General features: G+C 47.7%; 1 protein-coding gene across 1 annotated transcript in view; it reads right to left on the bottom strand.

The window, feature by feature from the left end:
- Positions 1 to 4,875: 4,875 nt before the first annotated feature.
- Positions 4,876 to 14,274, bottom strand: part of LOC132567369 (E3 ubiquitin-protein ligase RFWD3-like) — a 78,133-nt gene continuing 68,734 nt past the window's right edge. Inside the window, 2 exon segments of the mRNA XM_060233042.1 lie at positions 4,876 to 5,102; positions 5,105 to 5,954. Of these exon segments, the coding sequence (XP_060089025.1) occupies positions 4,876 to 5,102; positions 5,105 to 5,954 (1,077 nt within the window).

Raw genomic sequence — 14,274 nt, 5'->3', positions numbered from 1 at the left:
AGCTGGAGCCTATAGAAATGCTGAAAAATAAATCCTTTTTAGGTACTGCAGGGAGGGAAAATAGCAGCAGCACACAGGAACAAAATGCTTTGCGGGTTAGGGTTAACACTTAAGAAACCGTTTTACCAAAGAAAGGGGTGGGCGGTATTGATTTGCCGCCTCACCATCTTTGACTCCTTTCCTCCCCCCACACCCGCTCTATCATAATGAGCCCTTGGGGGGGGGGCATTGAGATTATTCAGAAATAAAGTTTTTTTAAAATAACAGAGAGACGTTTCAATGTAATTAGACGTAGAGAGCAATACCGAATGTGGGTTTCATTAAGGGTAAAAAAGGGGGGGTTATTCAAATAAATTGATGGCCAAGGAACCGCATGGTCAAGAAACTCACCTGGAGTGGAGTCAGGGGTGTAAGTGCTGAGATCTGCTGTGTTAATCGTCTCAAGGTCCCTGCCAAACATGTCCTCTGATCCTGGATTAAGCATGTTCTCCTTGTTTGCCTTATAGAACTGCATTTTATAGCTTTTCTTGAGTACTGTGGGACGCACGAACCTATCATTCTTAAGGATGCGGTCCAGCAGAGCACTGGGGATTTTCCAGTCTGCGTGTTCTGGGTAACGCATCTCCGATAGTCCCCACGCAAGCCCTTTGTTTTAGTGTGGCACTCATGAGCTGACCTTTTGTAACCCTGGACATGCATTTCCCTAGTTATTCTCTCATAAACATAGATGTTTTTGTGGCTTCTGTATCTTCTGCGAGTGCCTTCTGTATCTTCTCTTCACTCCAAATGGTCAGCAAAGCTTCTGTTTCCTGTGCACGCCATGAAACACCACGCACACCGATAGGCTTGCTGCTTGAAGCCATTGCTCACCTGTACTGTACTGCTGTGTGTGCGGTGGAAGAGACTGCAAGCTGTGCAATGCCGCTTGCTGCTACCGGCCCCTTCTTCCTCCCAGAGTTCTGTTCCACTCATGCAAATTATGACGACAGCAGGAAATCGCAACCTGATTTGTCACTTCCACGCAAAGCCTGCCGGCATTGGCCAGCTCGCAGTGATGTGGGCGATTCTCTGATCCTTGTGTAGGAGTCGCAGTCCTCGCAAGATTCCTCAACCCCCCCCCCCCCACACACCAGGTCAGCAAAAATGCACATAGCGTCAAAGTCAATTTATGAGCATACAGAACCTTACCTTCTAAGTATTATTTGCGTTAAATCTGCAGTTGTATAGCGCAGTGCTGTATTGCGTAGTAATGCAATAAAATGATAGAGGAAAAATAGTAAAAATAACAGCACTGGAGAAAAATAAGGCGAGCACATGTCACTACGTGGATGGGTGCTGTAGACCAACAGGACTGCCCACCTGGTTCAACCCTCATGTATGCATATATCACTTAATGCATGCGGATTGCGTTGTAACGCAATGAAATGACATAAAAATAATAACAATATAGAAATGATGGAATAATACGGCAGGCACATGTCATTAGTAGGTGGATGGTTGCTTTAGACCAACACGACTGCCCACTTGGATCAACCCTCATGCATGTTAACTGGTATAATGCAGTGAATGGAATTGGATTGTGAAATTGCGTTGTAACGCAATCAAGTTAAGTTTAAGAAAAAAATGGCGAAGAGAGGACATGTTAGAGGTAAACACAGTGCTAGGTTCTACGGCTGATGATTTTGCTTGCGACGTCAAAGGGGGAGGGAGTGGGAGGACTAACAGGTAATGGTGGGTACCGCCCCCAAAAGTTATCGCTGCAGAACAGGATTGATTTTCCCACTGAAAGGTTTGTGGATTGAATCCGCAGGTTTTTGGAAAGTCCGCAAAAATTAGCATCGAGATACTGCGGAGTGAAAACTGTAAAGCTGCGGATCAAAATGAGGATGCAGGGCAACATGTGCGAAATCCAACAAATGAACTGGAGGAAAAAGGGATGTCACCATGGTTTAAACACTAGTGTGAAATCGGTACTAGTTTCTCTCAGAGAAAATAATAGTAGAGCACCCACTTACTAACCTTTTTTGAGAGATGGGAGGAAGGGAGGGAGGTACTTTCTGACACAAGGTAAAAAATGGCATTTCCCTTTCTCACAACCGTACTCATATGTTTTACTCTGTCTATCACTCATAAAGTAGCTTGTAAGAGGAGGGAGCTGATTGCCTGCTCTCTGTAGATGTTTAGCATATCACTACAAATATGGAAGTTAGTATTTCAGTTAAGAGTGTGCCCTCAGAATAAACTGAACTGAATAAATACCTGATAAAGCCTTAATCAGTTGATGTAGTGGTTAAGAGCCAGTTTGGTGTAGTGGTTAAGAGCATGGACTCTTATCTGGGAGAACCGGGTTTGATTCCCCACTCCTCCACTTGCACCTGCTGGAATGGCTTTGGGTTAGCCATAGCTCTGGCAGAGGTTATCCTTGAAAGGGCAGCTGCTATGAGAGCCCTCTCAGCCCCACCCACCTCACAGGGTGTCTGTTGTGGGGGGGGGGATATAGGAAATTGTAAGCTGCTCTGAGTCTCTTATTCAGAGAGAAGGGTGGGGTATAAATCTGCAATTCTTCTTCTTATCAGTATTTATCAGATATTTTCTCAGCCAGTTATTGAGTACACTACTAATTCAGCTATCCAAAAATGGCTACCCCCCCCCCAATTTTTTCGGACCATAAGATAGAGGCCACTCAAGGCTTGCAAAAGGCATTTAAAGGGATCATAATCCCTTTAAAGGGATCATAATCCCTTTAAAGGCTGTTTCTTCCTCCATTGGAAATGGTAGAGGATGCGGGCAACTCTGTTGGGCACTCTGGTTTAAACTGGGCTGTCTAGCATAGCCTGCGGGAAGAACACTACTTGTAGGATCAGCTCCTTGTAGGGCTGCCAAGCTCCCACCAGGGCAGGGGATCCCCCACTCTGGAGGGCCCCAGCCTACCAACCGGGGGGATTCCCACCCCCAAAGAGCCCAATCAGCATGTGCCATCCCTGACATCACCTGGAAGTGACATCATCACACTGGGGACATCATGCCAGAAGTGCTCTAGGACTCATGCTAAAAACTCTATGGTACCATAGAGTTTTATCATGCATCCTAGAGCGTCCCTGGCGTGAATTCCCCTGCATGATGATGTCACTTCCAGGTGATGTCATTGCACCGCATGCAAGAGGAACAAGTCTCCCATCTCAGCAGCAGAGGGACTTGGCAATCCTAGCTCCTTGGTTAGGGTCTGTTGGGCAGTCCAGTTTAAAATGGGCTGCCCTCAAGTGTTCTAGTAGAGCCTGCAGATAAAAGCCTTGGTCAGCCAATGATCAGAGGGGTTGGTGGGAGCTGACAGTTTATGCCACCTCAGCTGGGGCTGGCTCCCTTTTGCAGCTTAGTTTCAAGGAGGAACCAGCCCAGGATTGGAGGGGACAGCAGAAGCTGACAGCTCCAAATTGCCTTGGTTGCAGCTGGAGCCAGCCCAGGATTGACTGGGGTGGTGCAGAACTCTCAACTCCCACCACCTGAGCTGATTCTCTCTCTCTTTTTTCTTCTCAGGTCCATTGGACCAAAACATTTTCAGAAATCCTGAATATTCCCCAAATCTGAATACTATACCAAAGACGGGATCTAAGCTCTGAATCAAAGGCTGCCCGAAGGTCCATAAATGCTGCATAGATAGCTTCCCAGATAGGAGGCATATTTATTAGCAAGATGATATAGCACAAGACAGTGATCTAAGGTTGAAACTGCTTTTCTAAAACCCGCTTGCTCAGAATAAATTATGGTTTCTGTTTCTATCCAGTTTAATACTTTGTAGTTTAAAAAAAGCTGCATACACTTTGCTTCTGGGCCTATAATTTGTAGGAAGCATTTTTGAGCCTTTTTTATGCATTGGAACTATCACTGCATGTGTCCATGATTGGGGAATGATACTGAATTCATTAATTTGGGTGAAAAGTGGGGCCAAGAGTTTGCTCCACCAAGCTGGATTTACTTTTAAGAAATCTATTGGGATGATATCCGGATCTGGGGCTTTACCTGAATGCATATGCGTTATTAAAAAATTAACTGTCGCTGGTTTAACAGGGGGCCAGGGATCAGATTGGGGTGAATCAACCTGATATATTTCTGAATCTGGACCACAGGTCTCAGCAAAAATAGAAGCAAAATATTTTCCCCAAACTCCAGGGGCAATACATGAAGGGATGCTAACTACCTCAGAGAGGCCCTCATTGACTAGCTTCCAGAAATTTTGTGACTTGTCTATGGCTGAGATAAGGGTCTTTCAACCTTTGATAAGACCAGCCATTTTTTTGTGCTTGATAAGGATCTTCAATGTTATCTTCAGTGACATGAGATCTAATAAGGGGCTCTTTAAATTTGTGCATTTAAATAAATGATGTTTAGATCTAATTCTTCTAATATAATCTCTACATTCCTTATCAAACTAATTGTTTTTTTCTGTTCAACTCTATGAATCATGGAATGTTTTGAGCAGATTGGCTTAAAAATATCTAGGATATTGGATAGTAGTTCTATCATTCTTGGGGTGCAGTTTTGTTTTAAAAGTTCCTCAACTATAAGTCTACAGTTACTAGAATACATAATATTCATTGCAACAGGAATTAAATCAAGGGACCATTTAATTGGTCTCAAAGTTTTCCCACCTTGCAACAGCTCAGATGCAGGTCTGGATGGCAACACACACTCTGAAGAGAGTGATATTGTGAGCTGTAGAGGTAGGTGGTCACCTCCATGATAGTCAGCTACCATAAATTCAAATTCTAGGCAACAAGTTGGTTGAAACCAGTACATTGTTGATTACGCAAGCTCCTCTATGTGTTACGCAGCTGAAATCATCCATGGGGTCTAAATTCTCAAGCCCATTTAGGAATACTATACCCGCAGGTCATATACCAATACAGAGCCATTGACAAGTCCAGCGTAGATGTAGTTAGTATTATCCAGGCACCAGCAACAGCTCCAGACAGGCCAGCCTGCATTGTAAGTCTGCACAACAGTGTTCGTTGTCAAGCTTGTACGCTTCAGGGTGTTGTCCAGGGCAGCAGATACAAGCAAGCCATCTGAACGGTTGCTGGAGGCCAGGCCTCGGATCTCCTTCTATGGATGGGGACATACTGGCTGCTGTTCAAGTTGACAGCACTCATCATCTTAATCCCATAACCAGGAATGAGGGTGCTCTGAGAAGAGGGCTGTGACATCACCAGGCAGCTCAGCACATCACAGTATGCCATGACCCTGCAGCTGCCAGCTTGGAATACCACAAAGGCTTTCTCAAAATGGTACTTATGCTGGCCTTGACTGGAGGAAGGGCATCCTCGGAGGCCAGAGCGAGAGTTGGTGGGCTGCTGAGAGGAACTGGTTTGATGTTGACCCATCAAGGTCTTCAATTCCTGGACTTGCTGCCGAAGTTTGGTACACTCTTCCATTAAGACATGCAGCTGGAGTCGGCTCTGAGCAGATTCCAGCTCTGCTTTCCTTCGTAGCATTTGCTCCTTTTCTAGAGAGCTTTTCATGTGCTCCTGTTCACTAGTGTCCAAGGCTTTCAGAGTGCAGGCATAAAGGACCACAATGTCTGACCACTTGGCTTTTTTATTACACTGAGGGCATTTCCCTGCCTGTCCCTTCAGCCACTTCTCAATGCAGCTGTAGCCAAAGAGATGCCCACACTGCAGGGCAGAGAGACGGTGCCCCCCTGCATTAGTCCACTCTTTGAAGCTAATAGTGCAGGTATCACCACTCTCCTCTTCCTCTGAGGAGATCACAGATGCTGCAGGATTGGCTCCTTTTAGAGGACTTTTCTTCTTCTGCTGGACAGCACCTTCTCTAGGTTCCAGAAGCTCTGGCTCACTGGAATCACCTACAGGAGGATTCATTTGTGGTGCATCAGAGACTCCCAAGTCAGATGGTGCTGGTGCCTCTTCAGGGACTCCTAAAGGTTCCTCACCATCCTCCTCCAGTTTGGTGTAGTGGTTAAGTGTGCGGACTCTTATCTGGGAGAACCGGGTTTGATTCCCCACTCCTCCACTTGCACCTGCTAGCATGGCCTTGGGTCAGCCATAGCTCTGGCAGAGGTTGTCCTTGAAAGGGCAGCTGCTGTGAGAGCCCTCTCCAGCCCCACCCACCTCACAGGGTGTCTGTTGTGGGGGAGGGAGATAAAGGAGATTGTGAGCCACTCTGAGACTCTTCGGAGTGGAGGGCGGGATATAAATCCAATATCTTCTTCTTCTTCTTCTCCTCCTCTTCCACTTCAGTTAAGCTGCTACTGTCACTGTCAGAGTCACTAAGAGTCACAGTCTCATATGAGCTATGCCTACCATGGCCTGCTGACAGATTCGATGTGGCTGTTGCTGCTTCAATTCTGCTTTGGGCTGCCCGTTGGGTTCCGTGTGCTGCCGGCTGCCGAGGCCTCCTGCTCCTGGCTCGGGGCAGAGGTTGCAACTGGGGCTGGGAAGGAGGTGGCCTCTGCGGCTCCCGCTTGCCGAAGAAGGTGCTCCAAGGGATGCAGGAAGCGGACTGCCTCTCCTCAGCAACAGCAGTCATTGCCGCCATGGCTGCTGCTGCTGCCACCACCTCCTCCTCCTGCGCGGGACCCGTATGCGGAATACTATACCAATATTGGTATTCAGGAATGCCATTTTTTTGGGGGGGGGGCGTTCAGTACACCCAAACCTTAAAAATTCTTTTTTTTTTTGAACACCTTTAATTGCAGCTACTGGCTCAACAGTTAACATAAAGGAACAATAGGGTTCCACCTTGTTCTGAAAAAGCAGTTGACTCTGGCCCATTCCTCAACCTGAGCAATTTGTGATGATGCAAAAACTGGAAGTAGAGTTGGCTGCTTTTGAAGAACTAGGTAGATTCCTATTGTTATCTGATGAACTGGTAGCTGTCATCAAGGGTCATTTTGTAGAAAAACAGGTGCAGGAGCTCAGTAGCATATCTTATTTGCATATGTCCCAGGATCTGTGTGCAGTGGGGAGTTCTCCCATGCAGACCCTTACTGGACATTCAGGAGTTGTGAGCTCCTGCTAAATTCAAACCCTGGCTGTCATACTACTCTCTGTATACATGTTCTTCTTGTATTCTTCTTGCTTTAACTCCATGTTGCCATCCCTCCTGCTATCTAATGTAATAATAGTACTTTAAATACTGTGTGAGCTCTCTCTCTCTCCCTTTGTCTCTATCTCTGGTCTCTTCCAGCCAATGAAATAGTGATTCTCACAGTCATCAATATTCATTAGTACCTATATATTTTCTGAACTTGTAAAACTATGGAGTGAAATGTTAGAAACAAAGCCAAAACCCTTTGAAAACCTTCATCTGAAATGCTGGTAATAATGTATTTTTGATATGTAGCTAATTGCAAAAACGCGAACTGAGAGATAGAGCAGACTGCACTTCAAAGTTCATTTCCCCATAAAATATTAAACTTGGTAACTTTGAAGTGTACATTTTTCCCAGGATTTTTCTATTTTAAGATCTTCAGAACCCTACTAAACTAAAATGACAAGTTTTTCACTTAAAATATTAATGACCCAGTACTTTTAATTAAAATATTGTAACACAGCAGAATGCCACCTTCTTTCACAATGTAACATTCAGCTAAAATAGCTTATGGTGAAATTCTTGAAAGCAGAGATTAATAGCAATGAAAAAGGGGGAGGGGAGAAAACATCCAACAGAAATGTAATGTTAATCTAATTGTATCTCCTGGGTAGTGTTGCCAAGTCCAATTCAAGAAATATCTGGGGACTTTGGGGGTGGAGCCAGGAGCAAGGTTGTGCCAAGCATGATTGAAATCCAAAGGAGTTCTGGCTATCACATTTAAAGGGACCACACACCTTTTAAATACCTTCCCTCCATTGGAAATAATGGATAGGGGCACCTTCTTTGGGGGTTCATAGAATTGAACCCCCTGGTCCAATATTTTTGAAACTTGGAGAGTGTTTTGAGGAGAGGTGCTGGATACTATGTTGCAAATTTGGTGCCTCTATCTCAAAACACAGCTCCCCCAGAGCCCCAGATCAATTATCCATTATATCCTACAGGAATCAGTCTTCACAGGGAACAATGGAGTGCCCAGCAGACATTTCCCTCCCCCCTTGTTTTCTGATGACCCTAAAGCAGGGGGATGGCCTCCAAACTGGGGGATCCCCTGCCCCCACCTGGGGATTGGCAACCCTACTCCTGGGTGAGGGGGGAAACAACATAACAGAGAACACACTTTATGGCCACAATCCAACACAGTTCATTGCTTTCAACCTACAAGTCAGTTGAAACTTATCACTTGGTAGGGATGGGATCATGGCTTAGTGGCAGAATATCTGCTTTGCATGTAGAAGGTCTCCGGTTCAGTCCCTGGCATCTCCAGGTAAAATTATCAGGTAGTAGGTAATGTGAAAGTGTTTTTCATATGGAAGGAAAAACGATAGGCCTGGACTTTCATCCCAGACATCTAGCCTATGTTGCATGCTTTAATAGCCACTTCTCCAGATAGCATGTCTGAAGTGGCTGTTGAGAAAACCAATTAAAAATTCAATAAATCAATTAAAACTGTAAACTGTAAAGCAGCAGGTAAAGCGAGGAGTAGCATAAAATGTAACTGTCCAACTCAGTGAACAACAAAACACCAATTCAGATCCAATGAAACAGCATAAAAGAATGGCTTTAAAAAGGTTGGTTTTTTAGGGGAAAAAATCACCAGCATCATAACAAGAATCATGGTAAAGATCATCAATAACGTAGTAACTTATGAGAAAAGGAACCTATGTTCCCCTGACACCTAAAAGGTAACAAAGTGATCTCAAGATAAATCTCTGTGGCTAGGGCATTGCACAGCTGAGGTGCCATCACAAAAAATGGTTGCTGCAATAAAATGGAAACCTATTTTTGTCTCAGGACTCAATAGGCCATGTAAGTGAAATAGAAATTGAGATTACATAAAGGAAAGGCAGAACCTAATTTTATTAATCACACAATGCAAAAGAACAGGTCGCTCTGTGTACATGATATCAGCAAAACAAGGACATTGGATGGGTATTCCCACTTCCTTCAAGTGGAAGTGAGGCAGGAAACTGAACCTTCTCCAGTTTGTCCATGGCAAGGCATCACACTTGAATCAGGCAGATTACACTTTAAGATCCTCAGACACAACCAGTTCCTTGTTATTTGTAGTTTTGAACTGCGTGTGTCCAATCCATGTACTGCCACAGGCACCGGTTGTCCCTTTTATCTGTTCTGTGGAAGCCTTCATGTGTTACTTTCTTCTACCAGCTGCTTCCCACATTCTTTATAACTTATATACATTCATATAATTCATATACCTTTAGCAAGCATTCAGAACAAAACAGAATTCTCCAGTATCATGAAATAAATCAAGTAGTAAAATGACCATTTCTAGTCTGGATTTTCTCTCTATGCCCCCCTCTTGCAGTTTCATCTTGTTTCTACGGTTAATTTCAGGCTTCTAGTAACTTTGCTGTGTTCACAGTTGGGAATGCTTAGCGGACGATCCAACAGATCAGATACACAGGCTGATCATGTCCAATAATTCAGTGTGCATGTCTCAAGATGCAAATAATGAGTTCCTTCCCAATAGCACCTTTCAGTTTCACACAAAAAGAGATCAAGAAAGTCAGTCCTTGCACAGAATTATGTCTACATGTCAGAAATGCTTTTGCTAGATCAACACAATAAGATATATAAATATCTGGTGTTAAAAGACACATTCAGAAAGTCAAACAAATTTTTTTTTACAATGAGAAAATTATGCATTACACATAGGACTCATTAGAACAACTGAAAATTGCCAGAGTTCAGTAAAAGCAGAGGTCTAACTTAATCAGGGAGCATTTTATCAGGGAGCATATCAATATTCACCCCACCCCCACCCCAATCCAGTAATTTGGAGATTATTCCCTATCTCAAATAGTGCTTTTTTGAATGCAAAACAATTCCAGAATTTCTAGAACACTCAAAAAGATGTAAAATTAATGCTATTTTATATCAGATTACTATTGCAAAATAGTTACAAAGACCATAGGGCAACTATTACAAAGTCATTATATGATATGAGATCATGGAAATTATTTCAATGCAAATCCATGGCAACCTTGTGTTGATGACATAATGATGCCATTACAAGCAGAAGATATGAACTGAAAGAAACTTTCTTTGTACATCTCTATCTAACAGAATAAAAAACAAGTTTCCTTTATACTCAGAAGATGATTTAAAGAAAGGAATTAAAGTGAGAGAGAGGAAAAAAAGAGGGAATAGTTTTCTATTTTAGAGGGCATAAATTTGAAATTGTGGAAAGACAGAGGATTTTGAGTAATGGATTAGCACTCTGCTATGGACCATAATGTGTGAAATAACATTCTAAAGAATGGAATGAGTAAACCAGGAAGAGATATTATTATGGGAAAGCCTGCTGTACCTTTTAGATATGCAAAATAAACAAACACAAAAACATTTCCAATAGGCTAGATCAAGCTGTAGCTAAGAGAATAGCTGATGTGATACCTTCTGAACAAATTGATTTACTTTTATACAGATTGTCATGGGTGCTGGGGACCCTTCAGAGGAAGTTGAGTCTGATGAGGAAACTGTGCCCCTGCCACCTGCACCAGTGCCCCTGCCTCCTGCTGGAGAAGATCCCAGCCCCCCTGCCTCGCCCTCTCGGGTGGCTCGTGTGCGTGACCGCCTCCGGCAGGACCTCAGGAATCGGAGGAGGGCGGCACGCTCACAAGCAAGACGCTCCCTGAGCCCTGAGTTCTGAGAGGATTCTGGCCCTTCTAAGAGCAAGGATGCTTGAGTGGTAACAGGATCCTGGCTGCCTCCCTGAGCCAGCAATTAGCCCAAACGGGCAACAGCCAGCAGAGGGCTATATAGCTGTGGGCTTTGGGAGGAAGCTTTGTGGAAGCAACTAGTCATCTCCCTGACATTCTAGCATCCACTCCGGCTTGACTTTGGTTCCTGACTCCCTGACTTTGGCTTTGGACTTCTGGACTCCCTGACCTCGGCTTCTGGACCTCAGACCTGCGATACTTCTACAGTGATTTGGATTTGGCGCCTCGGACCCTCCTGCTTACTGGCTACAGACCTCGGACTGCCTCTGGACTTTGCCTGACCCGGCCCCAGCCGTGACAGATTGCTTCCACCGACAAACACCCACTCCACAGGATGGATGCTGAAGCAAGTGAAACCACAGAACTACTGGCTGCGCTCCAAGCCCAGGTACAGCAGCTAACACAGGCAGTAGTGCACTTGCAGCAACAACCTGCGGCCAGTGCTCCAGCCAAGTGCCCAGTTCCCCCACCTGACAGATTTGGGGGTGCCGTGGAAGAATTTCCTGCCTTCCTAGCACAGTGTCGGCTGTACTTTGAACTGAGAGCACGGGACTTCCTCAATGACAAAACCAAGGTGTGTTTCGTCATCAGTCTGTTAAAGGGGCAGGCGGCCAAATGGGCCACACCCTTGCTGGTCGCGTCCTCTCCCCTACTGACTGATTACCAGGGGTTTGAGGCCCACCTGTCTGCTGCTTTCTCAAACCCAGTCCAAGCAGCCACAGCCAACCGGAAGATCAGGGCACTGAAACAAGGCAACTCCTCGGTGGCTCAATATGCCACTGAATTCAAGCTCCTGACCCAGGACTTGGCGTGGAATGAGGCTGCCCAGATGGACCAGTTTACTGAGGGGTTGGCAGAGGAGGTCCTGGATGAACTGGCCAGGGTGGAGCAGCCACCCACGCTCCAAGAACTTATCACCCTCTGCCTCCGCATCGACGGCCGCCTGGAAAGTCGCCGCCAAGCCAAGACCAGAGGGCGCCAGCTCCCTGCGCCGTGCTACCTGGCCCCTCGCCCGTCCCCAGCTAGTACCAGCACCAAGGATGAGCCTATGCAGCTTGGAGCTGCTCGACCCCGCCTGACCCCAGAGGAAAAGACCAGACGCCGCACGCAGAATCTGTGCCTCTACTGCGGCACGGCAGGCCACTATGCCTCTGGCTGCCCTGCTAAGCATCGGATACCTGGACCTTCGCTGCCACCGCCGCCAAAAGGGCAGCCCCAGGCGTAAGTGGACCCCCCAGCCTGGGGCGACTAGCTGGGTCCTCCGAACAGCGGGCTGATACCCCAGGGCCATTCCTGCTACCAGTCAAACTCCGTCTGCCTGACGAACGCTGGCTGTTTGTGTATGCCATGCTGGACTCGGGAGCGGCCCACTGTTTTATAGATGCCGCCTTTGTGAAGCAGCACCAGATCCCTGTGCAGACAAAAGGGATTCCGTCGCTGGTGGAGGCTATTGACGGGCGCCTCCTCCGTTCTGGCCCCGTCACCCAGGAGACCTGTCCCATCACCTTCCACGTCCAGCAGCACCAAGAACAGCTGCGGTTTGATGTCGCCCGCATGCCTCGCTTCCCGCTGATTCTAGGCCTTTCCTGGCTGAAGCTGCACAACCCCATCGTGGACTGGGCCCAGCAGGAACTACGCTTCCGAGACCCATGCCCCCATCTGACTCCTCCCACCACTCTAGCAGCTGGCATCCCGAGTGGTGGTCCTCAGCTCCCTCAGAAGTATGTGGACTTTGCTGATGTCTTAGAAGAGACAGGAGCTGATCAGCTTCCCCCTCACCGGCCCTACGACTGTGCCATTGATTTGGTACCTGGGGCACCACTCCCGGTGGGGCGTCTGTACCCAATGTCGGAGCCGGAGTTGGCAGCTCTGCGAGACTTCCTGGACAAGAACCTGAAACGCGGATTCATCCGACCCTCAACCTCTCCCCTATCTGCTCCAGTGCTCTTCGTGAAGAAGAAAAGTGGGGAGCTCCGGCTGTGCAATGACTACCGGGCCCTGAACAAGATCACCATCCGCGACCGGTACCCTCTACCACTGATCCCTGAACTCTTGGATCGCCTAAAGGGGGCCCAAATCTACACCAAGCTGGACCTCCGTGGAGCGTACAATTTGGTGCGCATACGGCCCGGAGACGAATGGAAGACCGCGTTTGGGACCCGATACGGGCAGTACGAGCACCTGGTAATGCCCTTCGGACTGACCAACGCCCCCGCTGTCTTCCAGAGGTTCATGAATGACATATTCCGGGACCTGCTCGACCGCTTCGCGATCATATACCTGGATGACATCCTAATTTACTCCCGCAATCCTGCCCAGCACGCCGAGCACGTCCGCCAGGTCCTGCAGCGCCTACGAGCCCATGGTCTCTACGCCAAGCTGGAGAAGTGCGAATTTGACCTGCGCTCCGTCGAGTTCCTTGGGCACATTGTGTCACCGCAGGGGATCCTCATGGACCCGAAAAAAGTAGAAGCGGTCCTGACCTGGCAGGCTCCTCAGAATCGCAAAGACCTGCAGCGGTTCCTCGGTTTTGCCAACTACTATCGGCAATTCATCCCGGCCTACGCATCCCTGACCAGACCCCTGACTCAACTACTCCGCCCCAAAGAACCCTTCCACTGGTCTCCAGAGGCCGATAACGCCTTCTCCACCCTGAAGACTCGCTTTGCCACCGGGCCACTCCTGAGATACCCCGACCCCCAGCTTCCCTTTACGGTGGAAGCTGATGCCTCCAACGTGGCCCTGGGAGCAGTGCTGTCCCAGCGCGAGGAGCCGTCCCAGCCACTCCAGCCCTGCGCCTATTACTCGCGGCAGCTCACTGCTGCAGAGAGGAACTATACCATCTGGGAGAGGGAGTTGCTCGCGATCAAGGCGGCGTTTGAGGTTTGGCGACATTACCTCGAAGGGGCTCGCCACCCTGTTCAAGTGCTCACCGATCACCGGAACTTGGAACACCTCCAGACCACCCGCCGTCTCAACCAGCGCCAGATCCGGTGGTCCCTATTCTTCTCTCGCTTCGACTTCCGGATCTCCTACATCCCCCATACCCAGAACCGGAAAGCAGACGCGCTCTCCCGGAAACCGGAATACGCCCCTGCCTCAACTGAGACCGTGCCCGCTGCTCCAATCCTGCCGCCCTCAGTATTTGCAGCCACCTCCACTTCACCAGCACTCGTGGAGGACATTCGGGCTAGCCAGGCCAATGATCCCTGGGTCCAGCAACACCTCCAGGCTCTCCAAGATGACCCAACAGGGGAGTTCACGACTCGAGGCGGCCTCTTGCTACACCGCGAACGCCTCTATGTGCCACCCGGGCCATTGCGGGCAGAAGTGCTACGCCTGACCCACGACTCGTTACCCGCCGGGCACTTTGGACAGCATAAGACCACCCACTTGCTGACAAGGGAATTCTGGTGGCCAC

Source organism: Heteronotia binoei, chromosome 2 (genome assembly GCF_032191835.1).
Source record: "Heteronotia binoei isolate CCM8104 ecotype False Entrance Well chromosome 2, APGP_CSIRO_Hbin_v1, whole genome shotgun sequence".
In the NCBI taxonomy this organism is placed as follows: Eukaryota; Metazoa; Chordata; class Lepidosauria; order Squamata; family Gekkonidae; genus Heteronotia; species Heteronotia binoei.
Note: the sequence above shows the minus strand (reverse complement) of the source record. Positions and strands in the feature narration are given on the sequence as shown.